General features: G+C 34.4%; 2 protein-coding genes across 8 annotated transcripts in view; one reads left to right on the top strand and one right to left on the bottom strand.

Moving 5' to 3' along the window:
* Positions 1-262: 262 nt before the first annotated feature.
* Kat60 (katanin p60) lies at positions 263-23,214 on the bottom strand. 7 transcript variants are annotated; one of them, XM_088243493.1, is made up of 11 exons: positions 23,125-23,214; positions 15,904-16,103; positions 15,340-15,433; positions 9,560-9,695; positions 8,006-8,199; positions 6,980-7,132; positions 4,714-4,835; positions 4,069-4,248; positions 2,605-2,763; positions 1,722-1,945; positions 263-1,174 (listed from the first exon to the last, which is right to left on the bottom strand). In XM_088243493.1, exons 2-11 carry the CDS (start codon positions 16,093-16,095, stop codon positions 976-978), a joined length of 1,653 nt encoding a protein of 550 aa, XP_088099619.1. In that variant the 5' UTR covers positions 16,096-16,103; positions 23,125-23,214; the 3' UTR covers positions 263-975. The 7 variants fall into 7 exon arrangements, with proteins under 7 accessions (XP_088099619.1, XP_088099620.1, XP_088099616.1 ...); XM_088243494.1 differs by lacking the exon at positions 23,125-23,214 and adding an exon at positions 16,796-16,935 and having other exon boundaries at positions 15,349-15,433; XM_088243490.1 differs by lacking the exon at positions 23,125-23,214 and adding an exon at positions 16,796-16,925.
* LOC148283616 (uncharacterized) overlaps positions 22,099-23,845 on the top strand; it is a 179,370-nt gene continuing 177,623 nt past the window's right edge. Inside the window, exon 1 of the mRNA XM_088243486.1 lies at positions 22,099-22,711. Within this exon, the coding sequence (XP_088099612.1) occupies positions 22,667-22,711 (45 nt within the window). The 5' untranslated portion in view covers positions 22,099-22,666. The remainder of the gene's footprint in view (positions 22,712-23,845) is intronic.

Genomic DNA, 23,845 nt, shown 5'->3' with positions numbered 1-23,845 from the left:
TATAAAAGATTTCATAATAATCTAAAGTTTAGTTGTATCAGGTTACTTACTACAATAATCCACTGTTATGGAAACATTACGGAATTCTATTAAATAAGTTATTCTTTGTATCTCAGAGACATTTATCTAACATCCGAGTCTTTGCCACCAAAATATCACGCAATTTATGGGTTTCATCGTGATGTTATATTGTCTGAAAAATAATCAATTGTTTCCACATTGTAAGATTTTCCTAAGCATAAAAGGGAATACATATCACCTATTTTTAGTATGTAAAACATCACTTTGCGGCTTCACAATACTTTACTACTGATTTAAAAATGAATTAGTCAGTAAAATACTGTAATTGGTTCAATCAGAACAGGCCAATATTAGAACCAAAAGCCTCCTTCGAACCAGCGAAATGAGGATAATCAGAAATGTTGCTGGCAAAATCCTTCTTGACAGAATGCGAAACGCAGAGATCCGTAAGATAGGGACGGCAGAAAAGAAGGTTCTGGAACCAGTATGGCAGTCAAGGGCTGCAAGAACATCAAGGGACAGTTTACCTCGAGGAAGCAGACCTCAAGGACGACCTCCTAAAAGATGGAAGGATCAGCTGGCAGTCCATCTATCAAGAGGGAACTAGATGCGGAGTAACAGGCCAACAGGTCTAAAACAAGTGGAAGAAGGGCCGATATCTCAACAGGAACAAAGGAATTATTTTTGACAGATAACTCAATCGAGATGAAGGAATTATTAAGGAATGTGAAAATCTAAACATTTACAGGGTTGACCTGGCTTAATGGATGGTTTAAGTTATCACTTAACACATTGTGTAACATTCACCATTCTGCTATGATTTCCACGAATATATTTGAAAACAGAGAAAAAATCTAGATAAAATACGGTGGCAAAGTCTCCTACTAAAATATAAGTTTTGTGTTATTTGTTATAAAAAAAATAATAAAAAACATATTAAGTACGAAATCACAATCAAGACGAGCCGAACTCTGTCATCCACTTGACATATTTGTCTAGATCAGTTTTGGAAACGGACTTGTTACACTTGTTGAGCGCGTCCTTGAAGTCCTGCGCAGACACGGGAAGGTCGAGGTCCTCGCGCCCGAGTTGTTTTATCTGCTCCGGCTTTAATCCGGCGATCTTACGTCGCATGGACATCATGGAAGCGTCCCTGCAAACATATTGCCGTGTCATCAATAAATAATAATAAAAAAAACCTTCATAAAAACCTACAAAAATGTCCACAAATAAAAATTATGCAAGTATAAAGGTAATTAAAATACATTGTAATATGTTTAAAGGTTAGGCTCGTTAAAAAATCGGTTTTTCATTTACAATTTCACAAAAAAGTTCTTGAAATTGGGGAAACTCCATAGAGAAAGATGAAATTGTGAACTTTTGGTTTTCTTTAGTTTTTTCCTTCAACTGCATGAACTAGTTCATCATAAATCAAAGGTGGACGTCCACGTCATGCACATTATCACAACTCTCATTGAATTGTCTTACCCATCTACCATCCATATGTTTTCCGTAAGCCTCACAAATGTTGATGAATGTGAACTGGTTTAATGTTCATTGGATTAAGGAAACGAATAATAGACCTATTTCACTTGATTTTCTATTTTATTCAGCATTTCAAACAAACACCACAAAGCATACACAGCAGTCAGCAAACTCATCGAAGTCCCAGGTTAGGCTGATGTAGATGTTAAGTTTACCTGCACACATTGGTGATGTCGGCGCCCGAGTAGCCGTCCAGGGAGTTGGCGATGGAGCGCAGGTCCACGCTGGGGTCCAGCTGCACCTCGCGCAGGCTGATGCGCAGGAGAGTCTCGCGCCCCTCGCGCGTGGGCAGCGGGATGTAGATGCGCTTCTCCAGCCGGCGCCGCAGGGCTTCGTCGATGTCCCACGGGAAGTTGGTGGCGGCCAGCACCATCACTACCTGCAACACATAATTATTTACTAGAAGACACTCGGACTACAAACGTCTAATTCAGTAAGGCAGAGAACACACTGACAACAAACAAAGTAAGGTAACTCAGCAACTTTGATTTATTTAAATTGATTTATTTATGCAAATGTACATATTTATGCAATAAAATAGATACAAAAACAAAAAAAAATGTTTTACTACAACATAAAGGTTCAAAATTACATTTTAACAAGAGAAATGTGAAACAGTTTTTGGCTTATCCGTATATATTTGACATAAAAAAAAATCCCACAAAGGCATGGCCTGTGCATGGGTATACATTATATTTTTAATTGAAATAAAGGCCACTGGAAGAATACAATAGATATCAATAATATTGAAAAATGAGTTCTGATATAGGAACACAATTTTTTTCACTAAAAATATAGTAAAAGTATGTTCTATTCATCAAAAAAAGAAGGTATGGGTATAAATCTATTTTTTTATTTGTAATTTCAACAAAAATTTTAATCGAAATATATTCAAATAATTAATATCTATCATACTGTCCATATGAAATGCATTGAACAGTTGTGGAGCTATGAAAAATGCGTCTTTGTCCGAGACTGGATTTAATTTACACTTCAGGAAAAGCTTAAAAATAATTTACAAGACGCAATATAAATTACCTTGTGAGGTTCATCAGGGTTGGAGCTTATTCCATCCATTTGTATGAGAAGTTCAGATTTGATGCGGCGAGAAGCTTCGTGTTCTGTTTCTGAACCTCTTCGCGAACAGAGGGAGTCTATTTCATCTACAAATATTGTGCTAGGAGCGTAGAATCGTGCCTGGAACAATAGATTCTATATTATAAAACTGAAACTACATGTGTGTTTCTCGAGCCGTTCAAAAGCCAAAATTTTCTCGGCCGAATCAAACTTTTTAATGGTAAGTCGTAGCAACGTGAAATTTAAAATAAACGTTTAAAATGCAATTTCGAGATCAACCAGGCTGTTTTAAAGGTAAGTTTTTTTCGATCTTCTTTGGTGAAAATCAAACATTTTAACTGCAAGATATTGTCATCATTCCCTTTCTGCACTTAATGGTGAGACAGAGAGGCAGAGACTATGAAATATTCTAGTGTTAAAACACACTTTTAAAGTAAACTGTAAGTGATGTAAAAGTTAGAATCAACATTAAAAGGTTTTAGCAAAACGTTACGAGGTTTTCCCGAGGAATGAATTATGTTAAACCCGAAACCCAGACGACTTTTGTTCAGATACACCTTTCCTTTATCGCACCGAGAGTGCTTAATATTTTGGAAGAGCGTGTTAAGCTGTCAAGGACATTTTTTTTTCAAAAAAGAGTTTCAGGACTGGATCTTTGTTTAGGGGGAGGGTTTTGAGTGAGAAACTCCGTGATGGATTTGCAAATATTTGAGGTAGTTTATTTCAAATTTATTTTTTCATATACTTTAATAGTTTATTTTTTTATTGCATGTTTCTTTTATATTTTGATATGCCATGTATTTTTTAATTATGTTTTTGTTCTGTTAAATATATATGGTGATATTGATTGTTAAAGTGTTTTAAATATATTCGTCCCAACTCAACACAGAACTTAGGTTCCATGGAGTTGGGATTTGTGTCTCAAATAAATGTAACATAAATATATCGTAAATAAAATAAATAAAAAAAGCCATTTCTGCTAAGGCTTAAGTACGTTTTTTTAATCAAATTAATTTCCCTACCGATCACATAAAATAATACTATTTTAAAACAAAGCAGGTGATAAATCCATTATATCCGTACATTTTTGACAATTTGTAGTACTTTTTTGTCAAAAAGAAGAAAAATAAGTTGATAAAAATGATCTGTTTTTAATGTTAACATATTTAGATTGAAACAAGCTAGCAATAATAATTTAATACACAACATGTCCATATGTACATAGATCAGAAAACCAAAACTAAATTGGTTAAGGTTCTCAAGACATCATGTATTCCTACCAGATTTCAATCAATATTTTGCGAGTCAACAGCAGTCAAGTCAAGTCAAAATCCGACCAAATTTAAGTTAATCTTTCAGATCTGTGCGGCTACTTCCACTGTACGGTAATATCATACTGGACAGGTAATAAGGAAGTACAATTACCATCTCAAACAGGAGCCTGACGAGCTTCTCCGACTCCCCTCGGTACTTGGAAGTGAGGGTAGAGGAGGACACATTGAAGAAGGTGGTTCCACACTCGGTGGCTACGGCCTTGGCCAGCATTGTCTTCCCCGTACCCGGTGGACCGACCATTAGCACTCCCTTCCAAGGCCGTCTGATTCCCTGCAACGAGCCATTTATGTTGTCATTTTTATGTTTGAATGTAAACAACTACATATGTTACCAGAAGAAATAAGAAATGATATGACTTTTTAACACTTTGCATTTACGTTAAATAGACTGGAAATAGAATGCAAATTTAATAAATGATAAATTTATTTTATAATATTTACATCCATATGTAGCATAATATAAAACTATTGATATGAATAAAGAAGCTCTTGAAATGTTCAAAATAAAGTTAAAAAAGAGATTTAAATTTGTTAAATTTATCATTGTTATTTCTACTTTATAAATAAAATAAAAAAACACTAGAAGAGGGCTTACAGTTGCCTATGTATATGTCTTGAGGAATATTATACTCAACATTTAAAAAATACTATTTGCATATTTATTTTGCTTGGTAATTTTAAGAAACAAATACATAATTTTAGAGAAAATGAATAGAATTTGCATGAATGAACATACTTTAAAAAAGTCAGGCATCCACATTGGCAAGACTACGGCCTCTTCCAGCAACCTCTTGGCCTCGTGAAGGTCTGCTATATCATCCCACCGTATATTGGGGTTCTTTTGTACAATATCTCTTTCTGCGGAAAAAAAACAAATAAATATTAATCAAGGTCATACTGCTGCGGGGGCAATTGCAATTGAAAGATACAGATGCTGCCATATCTTCAATTGGGAGATAAATTCTCCCAAGCGATTGCGAGGTTACACGACCGATCCTGTATCTTCAAGTTTTAGCTTAACTCCCCGAAAATACATATTGACATTTTATTTATTTTTATTTTTTATTTTATTTTATGAACATAAACGGCAAATCTGCCTTTTACAAACATTTATAATATTAACATATTTGGCTTAATATTTTTTTTTTTTTAAAACATGAATTTCCTTATACCCAAGATTTATTCTAAAAAAAATTAAACCAAAAATTACACAAGATTTATATTAAAAAAAATAACCTAAAAATTATACAGCATATTCAGTAGAAAGTTTAAATAATAAAACATTTTACAGTAAAACAACAAGAAAATCATAAGTACTGTTTCACACAGCTAGGCAAAGTGAACAAAAAACTGTATATATATATTTATATATATATTATGAAATGCATGAATAAATAAATATAATTACCACTCACCATCTTTGAAAAAGTTAAAAAGGTTTGGTCTATAGGAACAATACCCTACACTAAATATATCAGATACGTGGGAATAACTATTGCCGAGTTCATGAAGTCTATTTAATACGGCATTACAAGTATACACTGTCCGTGAATTGTTGCTATAAAACCGTGGCACCTGTCTAGTCATTCTTCCAGGCACCCTGAAGTTGATGAGAGATTGTCATGTCAGTAGATCAGACTCCGTCATACCGAGGTAGATAGAGATAGCGGAAAAGTTAAGTATATTATCTCAATATGTATTGATGAAGATGTTTGTAATCACTGCTCAGGCAAATTATGTGAAAAAAATTTTCATGATAAGAATGTGTTCAGAACAATACATCCTTAAGATTATATTAAAATGAAATTGAGTATTCGTAGAATCTAATCAGTTCTTCACAAATATACGATAACGGATCAAATTAATAATGTACAGTAAAACCTCATTTTTACGTTCATCAATTTTACGTTTTCCCGCTGAAATGGTTAGGTCCCATTTTTTTACATACGTTCTCATTAAAATATTTTACGTTTTTCTTAACCCCGAGAATAAAATAGAGGTAAATTAAAATTGTGTAAATTACTGTCTCAAACAAAATTCAAAGTAGGTATGCAGTGTAATTGTCATTTTGTTTAAGTGTCTAATTATGACATTTTACTCAATTGTGACATGCAGTTGACGCATGTTAAGGAAGAATAATGTATTTACATCAATAAATTACGATGAAGAAAGTTTAAAAATTTGGCAAAAGAAATATTATTTGAAGTTATAAACATAATTTGGAAAGAAGATTGTTTGAACAGTTATCATAAAAGTGTAAAACAGTTTTGCCGCGATGTAAATGACAGTTAAAATTCTGTGGAGCTATACTAAAAAAGTGATACCACCTGAATAAAATTTCCCAATATTTAGGGAAAAAATCATTATATGAATTTCATGCAAATTTATTTTTATTTTTGTGATTTTAAGGTTAAGTACCTACATAAAATTATTCAAGCATGTTTTTTTTTAATTCAATAAAAAAAAACACATTGTAGTATTGACTGAAAAATTAAAAATATTTTTTATGAAATCAAAGGTAAATATGAATAATCCCCGATTATGACTGTTTTTACAATTAATCTGCAGTTTTTAGTTTCCTCACTTAAGCGTTTTCCTCGGTTAAACATTTTTTTGTTGCTCCCTTGAAAAACGTAAAACAGGGGTTTTTAATTTAATTTTTTAATTTTTGTTTATTCAGAAAAACAACAGCAATACAAAAAAATATACACAACATTATAAAAAAAACATAAAATAAAGCCAAATCAGTTTTCCACATAAATACAATAATAAAAATCCAGTTCAGTTAGATATAATTCATAGAAGTGCATGTGTGCGAGTTTTTTTTTGTGTGAGGATGCGTGTGTAAAAAAATGGAGTGTGGTTTTGGTAGGTATGTGAATATGTGTGTGATTGTATATGGGTGTGAGGGTAGGTTTATGGAAAGGGTGAGTGTGTGTTTGATATGAGTGAATAGAAACAACTTAAACTATAAACATAGCTATATACATATTGTTCCGTACCTAACATGTCCACTAGGTAGCCATCAGCGTGACATCCGGCTTCAAATTTCTTTTCTTCTTCTTTCTCGTGATTTTCATCTTTATCATCATCTCCATTATTGTTTTCTTTATCTGTTTTTTCTTTCCCCGGATGTTCTTTATCTCTTGTTTTACCTAAAAAATAAACAAATATTAATAAACAACAACATAAGAAAACTATTGCGTACAATGTAATAATTATGTATTAAGTTTTTCAAAAACACACATTTGCAGTTACAAGTTAACGTGAAAATAATGGTATATTGCATATAATAAAATAGTATATTATTTGATATTCTAGGTTTTGAAAATAATGATAATTACCCACTTTTATGGTACTGTATTGACTAAAGTTATCTAAATTGAAATTTAAAAAAATATTTTACTTATATTGTGTATTTAAACTTTCATTTTATCCTAAATAAGTCAGTTTGAAGCCGGTTCTCTTAAATCTGACCATTGAGTTTTTGAAAAAAATCTATTGCTTGGTTATTTTTATATATTGTGGCCATAAATTACCAAGTATATGAAAATTCCACATTGAACTTATCTGAAATTAAGCCTGAGAGCCCTTGGACAGTAGCCCAGCGTGTTAACCATGTGGACATTGAGCTCGACCAAGGCAATTTATAAGACGAGCAAAAAAGAAAAGCAAGATGTTTAAACTTAGCATAAAAAAATATTTTTGTGGATATAAAATATGTTGAAAGATGGGAAAACACAATGTCATTTTTCATAAATTTTGAAAAAGATCTTTGATGGGATTTGAAAAATCGGAATTTTAGTTTACAAGCCTCTTATTATTTTAGTGTCGGTAGATGCATTGGACATTTGTTGTGTATACGGGTTTTATTTTCACCATAACACGTTTACACTAAATGCTAAAAAAATTAGGTGATGTATTGTTATGTATGTATATAACTCAAAATGCCTAAAAAAAGGACATATCATATTTAGCCATCTTTTAACAGAAATTAGAAGAGAAAGTAGAAATGAAAATGACAGTACCCAAAGAATTCTTACTGTTAGCTTGCTGGCCTCTTGCGGGGCCTCGGCTAGTCTTGGGGTCGGTTTTGCCCCCCCTGCTGGGGGCCCCGGAGCCCCGCTGGCCCGGGCCGGCGGACCGCTTGGCCTCGGGAGCCCCTTTACGCCCCCCGGCCGTGTTGGCCTGACCGCGCAGGGGTTTGATAGGAGGACCGCTCCTGAAAACAACGAATGATACAAATGTTAAATGTGCCGAAACAACAAGTTTGCGAGTGTAGCAAATGTATTATTTAATCAACTCTAACTGCCAGACTAAAACATGTACACTCAAACCTCTTTTTGTGGAATTTTGAAGTTATTTGTTTTCTTTTTTAAACAATTAAAAAACAAAGATGGAAGAAAGTCTAGTTCCACTTACTAGAAAAAGTCATTCGAGAAGGTTTTCAACTTTGCAAAAAAATGGAAATCATTTTATTCTTCATATTACGAATTCTGAACGAGTGAGTCTTCAAGTTTCACGTGGGTTCATCAATTGCATTTCTAGATATAAAGTACTGCATGAACAATCAGTCGCCGAAACAAGAAAATCAAAATTAAATGATGGTGAGATTGACGTTGATTCTAATTGAGAAGAATCATCGTTTACAACTGCCCATATGATTATTTATTTTATTTAAATACTTTATGTACAGATGCGTAAGGGCGGATAAGGCAATTTCTTCCTACTTTTTCAAAACGTTCAATTTGAAAAAATCAGTGGTGTATGAACATATTGTTAGAATATTATAATATTTTCATTACGGAACAAAATATTAATACACATACATATTTTTAGAAGTAAAAATTGACTAAATATCTACCTTATACTATGAAGAGAGGTGGTGAAGAGAGGTGGTGAAGAGGGAAGGAAAGAGGGAGGAGAAAGGAAAAACTCAAATATTCAGGAAGTGACATTTCATACATGATTTGAATGTAAATAAAGAAGGCAGAGGGCGTCTCTGACATTAGTGGGTAGATTATTTCATAATCGAGCAGCTTCTACTGTGAAAGAGGAGGCATTTTTTTTTTATTATGACTATTCCTTCCGATGAAGAGAGCTATTTCGAGATATATCACAAATCCCTCATCATTCCCTTTCCGCACCCAATAACGCTTGGGGTATAGCATTGGAACACCAACCACAACGTATCTAGATTATTTTTGCTATCCTAAGGTAAGATGATGAGACTTCAGGTGCCAGTCCAGGGACTCTTAATTAACTACATCATTTACTTTTTTTCCATATCCGCTCCTAAGTGTAGCATGTGGCCATCACCAGATGCCTCCCGGAGACTCTATCGCTAGTCAGCACTCTCGCTCCAACGTCCCTTAGTTCCGCCGTATAAAGCTGAAAGATCGTCACCTACTATCTTCCAGGATGGCGGGAGTCCGTAGATGTGAAGAAAAGGCAACTAGAGTTAAGGTTCTTCTGAGGCATCTGCAGCACGTTTCCGAGCTAGGTACACTGCCGGATTTCCTGAAGAACACTAATAGACTTTTTGAGAATTAGAAGGACCACAAGTTAGTGTCAGGTCGTACTTGTGTTCCACAGGGGTGGGGGACGGCCACACGTCCGGGTCCCGGTCAGGGGGTGGCGGCCACACGTCCGGGTCCAGCAGGTGGGGGGCGGGGGGCCACAGGGAGGGGGGATCACGTGTCGGCAACTCTTCGTATCCTAATCATATTATTGCAATTAGAATAAGAAAAAGCAATTTTATTTCAATCCATACTAAAAAAATATATATACACATATAGGTTCAGCGAGTAAGTGCACTGCATATATTTTTTTTGTATCATTATTGATAAAAACATATCGATGGTGGAAAGGCAAATCCTCCTCGAAAAATCCTTTCATGAAATGGCTCCAAAATTTATTTATTTATTTTTATTTTATTTATTAATTTTTGTACAGTGGTGAATTACATCACAGAAAACCCAGGCTTGAAGAATCACATTTTATTTTTTTGTGTTCTCACCGGGAATCGAACCCGGGCCTTCCGCATGTGAGTCAAGCGTGTTGACCACTACGCCACGGAGGCCGCCAGTCGGACCTTTGTATTAGGGAAAATACATGTCAGAGAAAATCTACTATTAGGTCAGCATTTGATTCCCCGTCATTTCAGATCCCAACTAAAATATCACTTCTTTAGGTTATCATACCCTCAATTTCAAATAAAATATGTCACTTTAGCTTAGTTAGAATGTAAGTTTAAGCACAATTGTAAAGCGCCCTTGAGGTGATCTTTTACTAAAATGATGCTATATAAATCAGCCGAATATTATCATTATTATTAATATTAAGTGACATTTTTGAGCCAATTAAAGTTTTGTTGTTTAATTAACAAAAAAACTCATATACACCTATTAATCATATTAAAAATTTGAATTATGAGATTTTAATTAATTAAAAAAAAAAAAATAATTGGTTCTTATGTAAAGTTGGCTACATGTCGCTTAGGAACTTTATTTTTTTTTTAATGCATTTATTTCTTAAGTTAGTTTATATTACATAGTATATAAACTAATATTCACACTTACTTTAATTACATAATATTATCTATTTACAGTAAACATTACATTTAATTTTTTGCCTCTCCACGTCAACAAAATACTTTGTTTATTAATAGTTATCAGATTTAAGTTAGCATTAAGAATTGTAATGGATTTACTAGTTTATTTATTTACATTAAAGATAATGTTCCCTCACTAAAAGATAACATATATTTTAAAGATTAAATAAATGAAAACATCATTCATGTTGGCTATCAATAACCAATATCAAGTATTACATAGAGCCAATATGAATAGAAAACTGTCAACCACCGTTAAGCACTGTAAGATTTCATATTTTGGCTGTGTTGAGAGGTGATAAATATGTCATACTTCAGCTTGTCGTGAAGGGAAAGATCGAGGGACGTAGAGGGGTCGGAAGACAACAGGTTTCCTGGCTTGGAAACATCTGAGAATGGACCAGGATTAAAACTGTCAAGATGTTTCGCACCGCTCGGGACAAGAAAGCTTTCTCCCAAGTGGTAGTCGCTGTCAGTGGACTTGACATGACACACAAAGAAGATACATAAAGTATAATAATGATTAGACCCTCGTGTATAGAAGCGAAGTATGGTATAGGAAAAACAAGGATAAAAGTAGGCTAAAAGCTGTCCAAATAGAAATGTCAGACGAATATGTAGAAAAACCTCAGAGTAATAATGCGTGAACTTATGAAATCCTATCACTATGTTTCATAAAACGCAAGCGATGTTGGTTTGTTGATTAGCAACAAATTGGTGGTCATTTTGTTTTGCTTGACAACATAAACATAACGGTTCGATCAGATGCTTTTGTAGCTGTGCTTAGCTTTGTTTGTAAATAACTTGGATATTTACGTTAAAATAAATAAAAATCGACTATGGTGAATTGCAGTATGTTTAGTTGCAGCAGTAGGAGTGTCAAAGGTGTTAAAATAGTCAGTTTTTACAGGTAATTGATTTAGAATATTTTACCATGATTTACATTGATTTTTGGCATTTATTGTCCCGACACGTGTATTACGTTGCTTAAAAACTTTCCCTATATCAAAGTATTTACTTCAGATACTATTTTTTCTCAATTTAGGAGTTAAAGCATGTTTACTGTTGATAATGACAGTTGATTACGGGCAATATGTCGGGGCCGCACTTGGCATCCATATAAAGTTTGAGTTTTCATCGACTAGAGGTCGATTCAAATTTTACTCGAAAATAGAAATGTTAACCTTGATATCGCATCTAAAATGACGTGTCCAAATTTCAGGCCGCTACGACTCGCCGTTTCGGAGATGTGACGGACAAAACAAACAAACTCAACACAGGACTTTGGTTCCATGGAGTTGGGGTTTATCTCTCAATAAATATAACATAAGTTTATTTTGAATAAAATGAATAAATAAATAAACAACAAACATGTATTTTCAATATTGTAAAATAAATATAGGCGAATTATAGAAAAATAAATTGGAAAAACCCTGCAATAATAAATACACAGATACACATTTAAAAGTATTTACAATGCAAATCAATATCCATTTGGCAATTCTCGATCTGAGGACGGCCCATTGTTTTGCTGCGAACTGTAACTAACTTAATACCCAAAAGTCATAAAATGGTTTTCCTACGTTTGGGCTCCTCTATAGCTTGGCGCATTATTACTCTGAGGGTGAAACTATGTAAGATAGGTGTACAAATTAATGTAAAGATCCGTGCATTATGTAAGGCTTCGTCTGCACCGCGATCCCCGTTCTCGGCTAACTTGGAGATTACTAATGCAATTTCTAACCCTCGAACTGAAATGCAACGGTTAAAAGATGGCTACAACGAGCTTGAAGCTTATCTATCCACGGAGAGTGACCAGAGGAGTCAGTTATTAGAGAAGCTTAGTTTGGCTGACAAAACAATTTGAAAATTGACTAGTAAAAATAGTAAATCAGAGTCCAGAAAATAGATACTGGAAATAAAACAAGAAAATCGCACTAGAGGCAACAACAAATGTAATATAGAAATCAGAGGAATACAGAAAGCCAACAACGAAAACTTGAAGTGTAAATACTTCTCAAAGATTTGATGCGAGATGATACAAACATCAATCAGTGCAGCGGATGTAGAAGATGCCTATCGAATGAAGACAAAAAAGGAAGATAAACATTATAAAACTAAAAAACAAATTAAAGCGCGAAGAGTTATAAAAGATTTATATGTAAAATGTCCGCACGAGGTTTACCCAGAGCATGAATTATGTCATACCCAAACTGGAAATCTTCCATAACTCTTTTATCATTGGTTGATTCATATTAACCAGTGACGTCGTTCAAAGTTGTTTGTTTTTATTACAGTATTTTTAATAATTTTTTTTGTACATTCATCAGGAAACTTTGAAGTAGAATTTAATGCTTCAATTTTTACCGCGAGCAAGAAAACATTTATTGTATCCAATTTCCCGTAGGGCTGAAGTTTCTCGTTTTTAAAATTCAGTTTCAGATCATTTTTTTGCCTGTGTACGGAAAATAAATTTAAAAAAATGACGACATAAAGTCACATTTTAAGTACAAATTTATCTGAGACTAAAAAGTAATATGTGAATTCAGTTATGTAAAAGATAAGATAAGTGAGAAGTGTTTTAATAAAGTCCACCAGAAAAATGATTCAATCTGTTGTTGACTATCCTAATATAAATAAAATTTACTTAATTACTTTTTCACAATACTAAAGCAGAACATAGGTCTTGTAAGTGCCCATTCCCGTTGGCAATGAGCAAAAATGAGTCATTGGATAAACTTCCTTTCCAGCAGGGTAGTTTCAGACTGGAATAAATTACCAATCCTAGTTGTCCATTCTGTTTTAGTCAACAGGTTAAAAAACAGTTTGGATTTTTTTTTGAAGGAAGAACTTGGACAAAAAGCAGTACACGAGATATAGACGCATCAGAAAAGGCTGCCCACAAGAAATAAAAAAATAACATCACTAAAATATAAGCAGTATGAAGATAAAACCAACTATATTATCTAAACCTGCATCATTTATTTACTTATGCTTTACTAAGGGGGAAATGCATTTAGAACTATGATGAAAATTTTTTTTTTTAATGATAAAGAATATAGAATATTTTCCCAAAATTTCAAAGAGAAATTCAAAAGACTTCAAAAGTAACAACCGAGAACGCTGCTCCTCACTGCTTGCATTCGGAGCGTGCGCTGAAGGTAGAATCGAGAGCTCAGAGGGAAATATAAGGGGACCTTCCTTTTATAATCCCTTTCTTCTGACCCAAAGCTATTGAAGCACCTTACACCACTACATCCAAACGTACAAAGATACATTCTGCCAATTTATGAAAGTTTATTGAATGAAGAGTTATTGCAGAGATGTTTAGGCGGCGATGTTTAAATTCGACCGTTTGACATCTTGCTCAGAAGCACCTGCATTCTAGATTAAAAATCAAAGATTGCAGCTTATTTAGCAGCTGGTTTGTTTAATGTGTTGCAACTGGAAATATGAACGTTTGCCAATTTTTTTGCTGACAACAGACAGGAGAGGCATAACCTTTTACAGACAAAAGAGGCCTGTAAAGCTAGAAGGGAACAATTGATGAAGGAAAATCAGCTTTATGATAAACACGAAGGATTTTTGTATGGGCCTGGTATCGCTGATTAACCGGTAAAGTAATGTAATCATTGACTTTTTATGTGTCAAAACTTTAAACGTGTTTTTCTCAAAACTGCATTTTCATATTTGCTGTACAAGATTACTCAAATAATATTTAACCGATTTTGTTCAAACTTTGCAGAAATATTAATAACATAATTACCTTATATTTAAATTGAATTGTTTTTGAAAATTAAGAAAAAAGAAAATTTTCAAATTTGCATTTTCTTAAATTTAATTATATTCATATAGAAATTATACATATTTTAATTAAACTATTTTTTTAATTTTGACAATGAGGAAGTTCAGTTTTTATTTTATTTGTTTAAAAAACTGTTAAACTAAGCCAAAAAAAATAATTAATTATGTATCTTATTATCAGCGCTATGATTTTGTAAAGTTTTGTATTTTTGAAATTACTCTGCGTGTTATGTCAAATTCTCTTGTCCTTCTTCTTGGTCAGTTCTGCCAATTAGTCAGTTGACTTACTGTAAACTGGAAATCTTTCACAACTCTCTTATCATTGGTTGATTCATAAGAACTAGTGGTGTCATTCGAAATAGTAAACTTTTATTAAAATATATTTTTTTAAACATTTTCAAGAAACTTTACTGCACGTAAGAAAACATTTTTCATATCCAATTTCCCGTAAGGCTGAACTTCCTTGTTGACTAATTTTTGCCCGCCTGAATGTATATTCCCTCGTAGGTTAGTTCATAACATCTTAAGAACTAATCTTTTAATAACATTATATTTATCAAGAACACATTTATTCAATTTGATTCAAACTATTTTATGGAATTTCATTTCTTTTATTTCTTCGGGTAACTCAATGTGAAATTTTAAACCGATTTTATTTTTTTAATCAAATTAGAGTGGACTACAGACAAATCTAGTACTGGGAAAAAAATCTTATCCCCGTTGAGATCTCAGTCTATTAGATGAATTTTGTTATACAATTTTTTTTTTAAGTTACCACACCTCGATCCCTTCTCAATATCCTAGTGGGTTAAAATGATGATTGGTGCATATCGATAATAAGTTGTTATGTTTTGAATGATACTTGTGAATGGATCCAAAAAGTTTAGTAACATTTATTGGGGTATGAGAGTTGGCAAGAGAAGCGGTTAGTACAAAGCCCAATACCTGACATACTTGAGTGACCATCGTGTCTGAACAGTTGGAGAATAGACATCGTAGCCTTGAACTGTTCGTACTCCCGAACCATTTGTTGCTGTACCTGAAATGTTGCATTGGAAATGTTTATGCGATGCGGTAAATGAGAATTGTGCACAATACAACAAGGGAGGGTAAAGGAAACGTTAGCAGCCAACTGAGAATTAATCATAAACTTAAATATTTAGTGCTGAATTTTTAGGTTAGAGACTTGATTGTATTCCATCTCAATTAGATTATCAAATCTTCAAGTGGCCATAAAATCACAAGAATCAAACAATGCAAATAATTATACATTCATACCATATTTACTTTTCTATCAACAGCGACAAAGGATGGCCTTTCCTTGACAAAAATGGCTAAAGGAAATGAATCTCAGATAGCTTATCGATAGCGACGGTGTCTATACAATATTCCCAGAGTTTAGATATTCCAAAATTATCATTGAAGAAAATAGGAAAGTTGAAATCTGTCTGGACATACGAAGTCTCGCGAGTTTTAAAAGATGTATATTCTTAGATGCGAGTGACTTACCAGTTGCCATTTGGATTTTCTTGTTTTGTCGGATATCGTGATGAGCAACCTGTGAATCATCTGGACGACTCCCTGGTAGTAGACCCCGGCAGACTCGTAGTTGCCTGTCAGGGCCATCTCGCGAGCCAACTTTGTGTTCTCGCATATTTCCATAACCGACACTGCCATTATGGTCATTCCCGCGGCGTACATAGACAGTGCTGGGGAGAAAAATCACAACTTATTGCACATTTGACAGGGAATTACACCGTTCAGCGATCCTTTCTTCGACCGACCGAAGACCCGTCTGTGGCGTATGATGAACTTTGACGGTTATTAAGCCGCGCCTCTGACATGAGTGAGCTTTACACGAAATTCCCTCCCGCCTTGACGATTTACCACAATTCTTATAAAACTTCACGTCGCCATGACAATCATTTACGACGAAACAAAAACATATTCGCGCAGCATCACCAAACGAGACGTCGCGAAACTTTTTTTGGTATTTCTAAGAAGTTGGTAGCCTTGTGCACGAGTATAAAAAATTTCACTGCGCAGGCGTCGATAACCTGAGTTCTCGTCGGTAATTGCGCCACATTGGTATAACTGGGGCCGGCCTAAAGGTGATAAAACAAGAATGGCGGTAAAGTTTGAAAAACATAAAATCTGTTTCTTTTGTCTCCATAAAATAACCTCGAAGCGGTATGTAGTGAACTTCACTCCACACAATACATTATACGATTGAAGCAGTTTATAATAATAAAAATATTTATATTATTCTAGAGCAGTTTTGTTCCAGACTCTGATATTTGATCCAATGCCGAGAAGGAATCTCAGTCGTCTCACTCACAAGAAGTTTGAATACACGCGTCGTTTTAACTTATTTAATAAAGTCACCGAATGAATAACATACCAGTTGTGTGCTGTATCAACTACTGATAGTACTCGGTATCGATTGCTTTATGAGAGCACCTCACGTGCCACGGTACGGTATGGCGATAATAATGTTTCTGTAACAATGCGGACTCGGAGGCCTGTAGGGAACGGACTCTCGAGATCGCGTAGAAAAATATGACCTGTTTTACTTCTGTGTAAACCGCGAACACCTACATTACCTGCGTGGAAAACTAGCGAGACACACAATACAAACATACTATTTACCTTGCTACACATATATTATACACACAATGTGTATGTAGGCGTAGGAACGTTCAAGTTTAGATTTGTAAATAGCTTACCTAGATTTTTTCAATACCACAGAAGGGCACAATCAAGTTATTTTGCAGTAAGAGTAATTAGATTAGAAAAAATCACTTTAAAAATGTTGTTTATTTTGCTGGGCCGGGGGTAGATTCCCTGTGAAATCACATTTGTTTAAACGGGAACAAATAAAATCTGCGATTTAAAAAGTCTTTGAGAAAACTTGGTTTCCCACTAAAATAGTTGCAGAAGAATTTCAGCAATGTCACGAAGCGGTTTTTATAGATATTTATTTCGAAATGAGGAAGTTCAGTGTCTTTTTAAAATTATTTAATTTGTTAATGGAATATAAAATAAGCCAATTTTTTTTTTATATATCGTATTATTAGCGCTATGATTTTTTTTAAAGTTTTGTATTTCGTGACGTCAGAGGTTGTTCTATGACAGTTCTTCCGATTGGTTTGTTTACGGTGACCAAACCGGATATCCTTCAAAGCTCTCATATCATTAGATGGTTCATATGAACCAGTGACATCATTAAAAGTAGTGCGTTTTTATTATGTAATATTATGTACTCCTGGATTACTTTCTTTCAGCACAATGATGCTAAGGCTACCAGATTACAAAGAGCTCCTTCGGGCAGCTTTTCTCGTTTGGCAACGAGCAAATTTTCCGTGTATGTGGGCTCCGCCAAGGAGACTTATGTCCTCAGATGCGGTGTGCGGATGTGGTGGGCAAGCTGTAATGCGTTTTTAAAAATATTTATTATTATTTTTTTCGTATATTTTTAAGAAATTTTACCGTACAATTTAATGCTCTAACTTTTACCGCGCGCAAGAAAACATTTTTTGTATCCAATTTCCCGTAGGGCTGAAGTTCCTCATTGTAACGAAGGGTATACTCATGTATGTCAACAAATAAATATCTAGAGTTACTCCAGCTCGAGTGGTAACTGTACATTGTAAAAAATACTCGAATCAAGATGTATTTAAAGTGCTTTTCTTCGTTAATGCCGTTTATTATAATGGCCAGATGTAGTTAGTAAGCATTTCACGATGTTTTATAAACAATAGTACCCAATTACTTTTTAATATCTCGTTTATTCATTTAAGGGTTATGGTCCTGTGGCTAGCGTTGCGGACTCACGTATCAGAGCTACGAGGTTCGAATCCCACTCTACCTCAACCTTATTCCAATTTTCTAATAGTGAGTAATCTATTTATTTATTTTAAAGAAACAAACAATCGACAATGATATAGTAACATTTAAAAAAATACAGTTTAAAGACAGAACAGCAAGTTTCTAAATAAGAATCTTATATATTATTAAATTGTGTTACAACAAAAGGGTGTGTTTATGTGTATTTGTATGAGAGTAAGTGTAGATGTGTCTTTATGTGTATTAGTGTAGGAGTAAGTGTTCAGGTGTGTGTAAGTGTGAGCACCATCAAATAGTAAGTCGGATCGTATCGTAGCCAGAAATAAAGAATCTTAATTTATTTTTAAATAAATTAAGGGGCATGTAAAATATACCCATAGATGGAAAAAAATCATTATAGTTAGAGCAAGAACGATAGAGGAAAGAGTGTTGTGCATAGTTAGTGCTACAGACTGGCAGATGGAACAAATACTTATTTCTTGTCACGCGAAAGGGGACATTGAGATTAATTGAGTTATTTACAACTTGTCGGAAATGGCTTCGAAATTGAAATATTTTGGTAAATCGTAAGAACGTAAATATTAATTAAAGAAAAGTAAAATTAAGAGGAAGAAAATTAGATCGGCGTTAAGAAAATTAAAAAAAAACAAATACTGAATTTATTTTAAACTTAAAACAAATACCAATAATGTCTGGTTAAATCCTAAATAATTGACGTGAGAATGCGCTATATATGGCACTGCATTACTAGGTACTCCAAATACAGTGTATCTTGGTCATCTGTTACCCGAAGTAAGGAGATCAACCTTACGCCTCAGGTGCCAGTCCAGGGACAGTGAAATATTGTAGCGTAAAACCACATTTAAAAACAATATTTTGTATCGACCGTGTCAGGAATCCAAACCGGGACTTTGAGCGAGGGAGACCAACGCACGAACAACTACCTACGAGGGGAAATTATCTCCACTGGATTTCTGTTTTCAGGATTTTTACCCGAGAGAAGCCATCGAGTCGAAAACACTAGTCCAATGTCCAATTTGGTTCTATTTCCCACGCAGAACGGCATTCTTCATCCGACCGGAAATGGATAAAAATCTAATTTATTAATCTACTAAAGTCAATTAAATATTATGTTATACAAACCTACACTCAGACAGTCATACTTAAAATTTCAAATCCCAAAACAATGACCTACCTTACTTAAAACGCTCGCACCGAACATCGTTATTATGAGGGAGTTCAGTGCTACGGAAAATTGGATATTAAAAATGTCGCAAAAAATGTTTTATACGCGGTAAAACGCATTGAACTGCGAAATTTCTCGAAAATGTATATAAAAAAACAGCTTTAAACGACTTCCGATTTACGATTTCCGGTTTCCGGGAGCCATTTTTTTAACGTTCAGTATATTTGGACAGCTACGGGGTTCTACTTTTAAATGTCAGGAAAGCTCTCCGATGAGAAATAGTGACGTCGCAGGCGGAGTAATTTCAGTATTGAAAAACCAAAAAAAGACGTAACAATGAGAATACTATACCTAAATAAAAATATTTGGAAAAAAAATAGCCTTAATTTGATAGTCTATTAACAAAAAAAAACCACCGAACTTCCACATTCGTGTAATAAGTATAATCCAACCTTCTGTGACAAAAATGAATTCATAAAACCGAATGAATAAATCCACTGGCGGAAAAGTATAATTGGGTTAATTTCTCCTTCTGGTATGAAGGAAGAAATCGTTGTGTCACCGGATTCTCTGGTGTGGGGTGGTGGGAGCGCATGCACGCGAGAGGTGTAGGCTACAGACGGTGGGCGGGCGGTTGGTAGAGGGTAGAGGGTAGAGGCTCTTGGGTAGGTTAGGTAGCTAGCAGTACCTATCCACCTAGGAATATAGGCTAATAGAATGGGGAATATCACCGCCTTCCACCGAATCAGCCATCGCCAGATACCGTCCCGAGATAAGGAGCGGACTTGCAAAACTATGTTTTTATTTCACTCGAATAATTACTGTTTTTGCAACAACGAAAACATCCATTTAAATAAATTTGTTCAAATGAACTGATGTTTTCAAAAATAAAAATATGTCAATCGAAGCGAAACTGGCTGTGCAAAAACGGAGTTTAAGTCCCAACAGTTATGTATGGAAGTGAAACAAAGGACATGTAGACGAAGGATGAAAGCCGAGTGAACGCGGTTGAAATGCGATCTCTTGGACGAATGTGTGGGAAATCAATGTATGATAGGGTTACGAACTATGAAATTAGGCGAGAGTGTAAATCTGAGTCAAGTATAATCGATAAGACTAAGAAAGGGTCCCTGCGATGGTTTGGTCATGTAGAACGAATGGACGACGAAAGAATGGTAAAACAAGTATATATGGCGAAAATGAACGGTAACGTGAGACGAGGACGACCAATGAAGACGCGGCATGATCAGACAAACCAAAATCTTAAGTCTAGTCATGTCAAAAGTAGACAGAACCGAAGGACATGTATGCAAAGATGTGTGAATGTGGAAGAAGCTAGGAATATATGCCAGGATAGACGTGTGTGGCGGTCCTTTCTCACTGCCTACCCCTACGGTGAAATGGCGTGATGGTAGTAGCAGTAGTAGTAGTAATGTAAGTAAAAAAACGGCGGCCTCCGTGGTGTAGTGGTCAAGACGCTTGACTCACGCTCGGAAGGTTCTGGGTTCGATTCCCGGTGAGAACACAAAAATTAAAAATGTGATTTTTCTCAAGCCTGGGTGTTCTGTGATGTAATTCACCACTGTAATTGGGCCTCCTGGCCTGTTGTGGTGCAAAAATAAAATGAAATATAATGTGTTTAGGTGTTTCATAATCTGTTTTAATAAAAAAAAAAAAAGTAAATATTAGTACCTACATAACCACGTACTGACTTTTTCATGTCTACCGGTTTCGAGACGCACCCGTCTCTTCATCAGAATTCTTCACATCATTAGCATGAAATATATTTTATTTTATTAGGTAAATCAGCAAAGATTCGAACTTAAAGAAACGTACGATTTGTCAATACAATTACACAAACGTCATGCATGCATAAATCTTCAATTACAGAATCAGGTGCACAGAATAATTAGAATTACATTCGACATTTAAACGTTTTTAAAAAATATATATTTATTGTACAAAATAAGTTGTTAACGTGTATTTTTTATTCTTTTTAGCACTAAGTGCTTGGCCATAGTGGCCAGCGTTTGCGGCGCAGTGAACTCAAACATTTTTAATTATTTTTATCTTTTATATTTTTTATCTTAATATATTTTTTAATATATTTTTTAGCTATTGTTAAGCTTTTGTAGTGTCTCTAATGAGCGCGCGGGCGCTTTTCGGCGCCACGTTCCGCGCCCGCACCGCGCCGTAAACGCTACGCCACTATGGCCAAGCACTAAGAGGTTATTTGCAAAAGTTAAAAAGGGTTATGAAATATTTATGATCTTGATGTTTCGCCAGCATGTTTTGTTTTCAAAATTGAGCATAAGGTGTCCGTCCAAAAAATTCCGTTTTTTTATTGCGATTTGTACGGAATTAAATACATGTTAAATTTCGTGTATATTTGAATATACGCCTGCGATGAACGGGTCAAAAATACGTTTTTGCACTAGAATATTTCGTAGTTTCTGAAGCGCAAGCTTGATCATTTTACCTTCGTGTATAAAAAATGATCAAGATACGCCGGGGTTGATGTACAAATTCCTTTGCATCATTAGGTGTGGAAAGGGAATGATGATTAAAAAGTTTGGAAAAAAAATAAAACCAAAATTTTCAGAGGCGGTCCTGTCCTCCAGCTCCCATCTGTCGGCATGCCAATACACGAAATGAAAATATTTGCCATCGTCACAACCTTTTCTGCTCTATTCTGACCTGTGAGCTCTCTCTTCTCCACCTCTCCTCACCACCAGCCGTTTAAATAATAAATAAAAAAACTGTAAATATTTATCGACGCTAAAAAAAAATAACGCATCAAGTAAATACGCGCGAATAAAAACAATGTTACTTTTTCATCAAGAGATTTTATTCAAAATTAACTCTATTACGCAATAGTTTATGATTTTCAATTTCAGTGTTTTTTTTTCTGAAAATAACATTATTTTGGAAACAGGGCAGTGGCGGTAGCGTGTAATTTCGTACCCTCTAAAATATTTGAATTAATAATAAATCGTTAATTAATTTCCACGGTTGTCAGGGATGTTTCGTGTCATTACAATGTTTTAAGTTTTTGGCATTAATTATCCGTAATTTTCAGTGATTTACTATCTCATCGAATAGTGTGTTCCACCATCGTTGTATCTTTTTTGACCAAGTTTAGTACAAATAGTAATGCGAAGTGTTTAGATTTAAATTAAAAACACGAGCAGTTCTATACATTTTGTGTTGATTGCGTTTTATAGTTCAAGCACTTTAAAAATGAGTCAAAAATCTGATGTCGCCACAACAACGGATGATATGAAGGTAAGTTCTCTCAATATACAATAATTAATAAATAATTATTTTTGATTATTTCGTTATCAAAAATTTTCAACGTATCTTTTTCTTATATGGCTCAAGTATACTTGAAAAAAAGCGACATTGATTAGTCTCTATCTAAAGGTACAAATAACACATATAACCAAATTCGAATAAAATATTGATACCTTCACTGTTTGATCGATTGGTTTACTTTATACACCATGATATCTATAAACTTACAACACGATGATTATTAAACATAATAACACCTTTCGCACTTCACCGAAACGTTTGAAATAAAATACAAAATGCGAAACCAACGAAAAAAACGAAAAACGTTTATTACCACTATCCCCGTTTATCGTTTTTCTATTTGAATCCGAGTTGTCAGTTGAAACAAAATTTAAAGTACCTACCGTAATTTGAATCGTCTATTTAGGTAGGTACCGGTGCAGGTGAGCTGCGGAACATTTTTGCACAGCTTAAAAAATGTTTCCCGCGTGTTTGTATCGCAAGATGGCGCATGGCGGGAGTGACGCCGGAAACTAGTCTCGTAATACATTTCGTTCCGAGGTTTGGGTGTATGGAAACCGAAATTAGATTAGGGAGGATCAACGCACTGCAGGGATTTCTTTGTTTATTTTTTATTCCATTATGTAGACAGTGGCAATCCTCTCGGATAACTACCGCACAGTAAAATTGTCGCTGGAAGACACTACACATTACGACTAAATGAATTATTCCGAGTTAATAATACTTTTGTATATGAGAAGCGAGTAGGTACCGCATTCGCCTTCGTGTGGACATTATTTATTTGTATATTCCTATACGAAGCGAATAAATGCTTGAGCGTCCATCTGTAAAGTTATCTCGGTATAATGAAAATGAAAATAATTCGTTATTGCAATTGTGATTTTAATTATAACGAATTTGAGGGAATGTTGAATTATTTATTTGAATTATAAATACGTATGTGCATAGTTATTACAAAACATTATAAAGTTTTTTTAAAGTAAAAAAATATGTGGTACGAAACCTAAAATAGCATTTTACAAATGTAACTAAAATCATTCTGATATATCGGTATGTTTGTTTGAAAAACGGTTTCGCTTCGAATCTTAATAAACTCCACGAAGT

The sequence above is a fragment of the Micrasema longulum genome, unplaced genomic scaffold, assembly GCF_059751315.1.
Source record: "Micrasema longulum isolate JH-2025_06_02 unplaced genomic scaffold, ASM5975131v1 h1tg000215l, whole genome shotgun sequence".
NCBI classification, from domain to species: Eukaryota; Metazoa; Arthropoda; class Insecta; order Trichoptera; family Brachycentridae; genus Micrasema; species Micrasema longulum.
The sequence above is the reverse complement of the archived record's forward strand: the minus strand, read 5'-3'. Positions and strand labels throughout refer to the sequence as shown.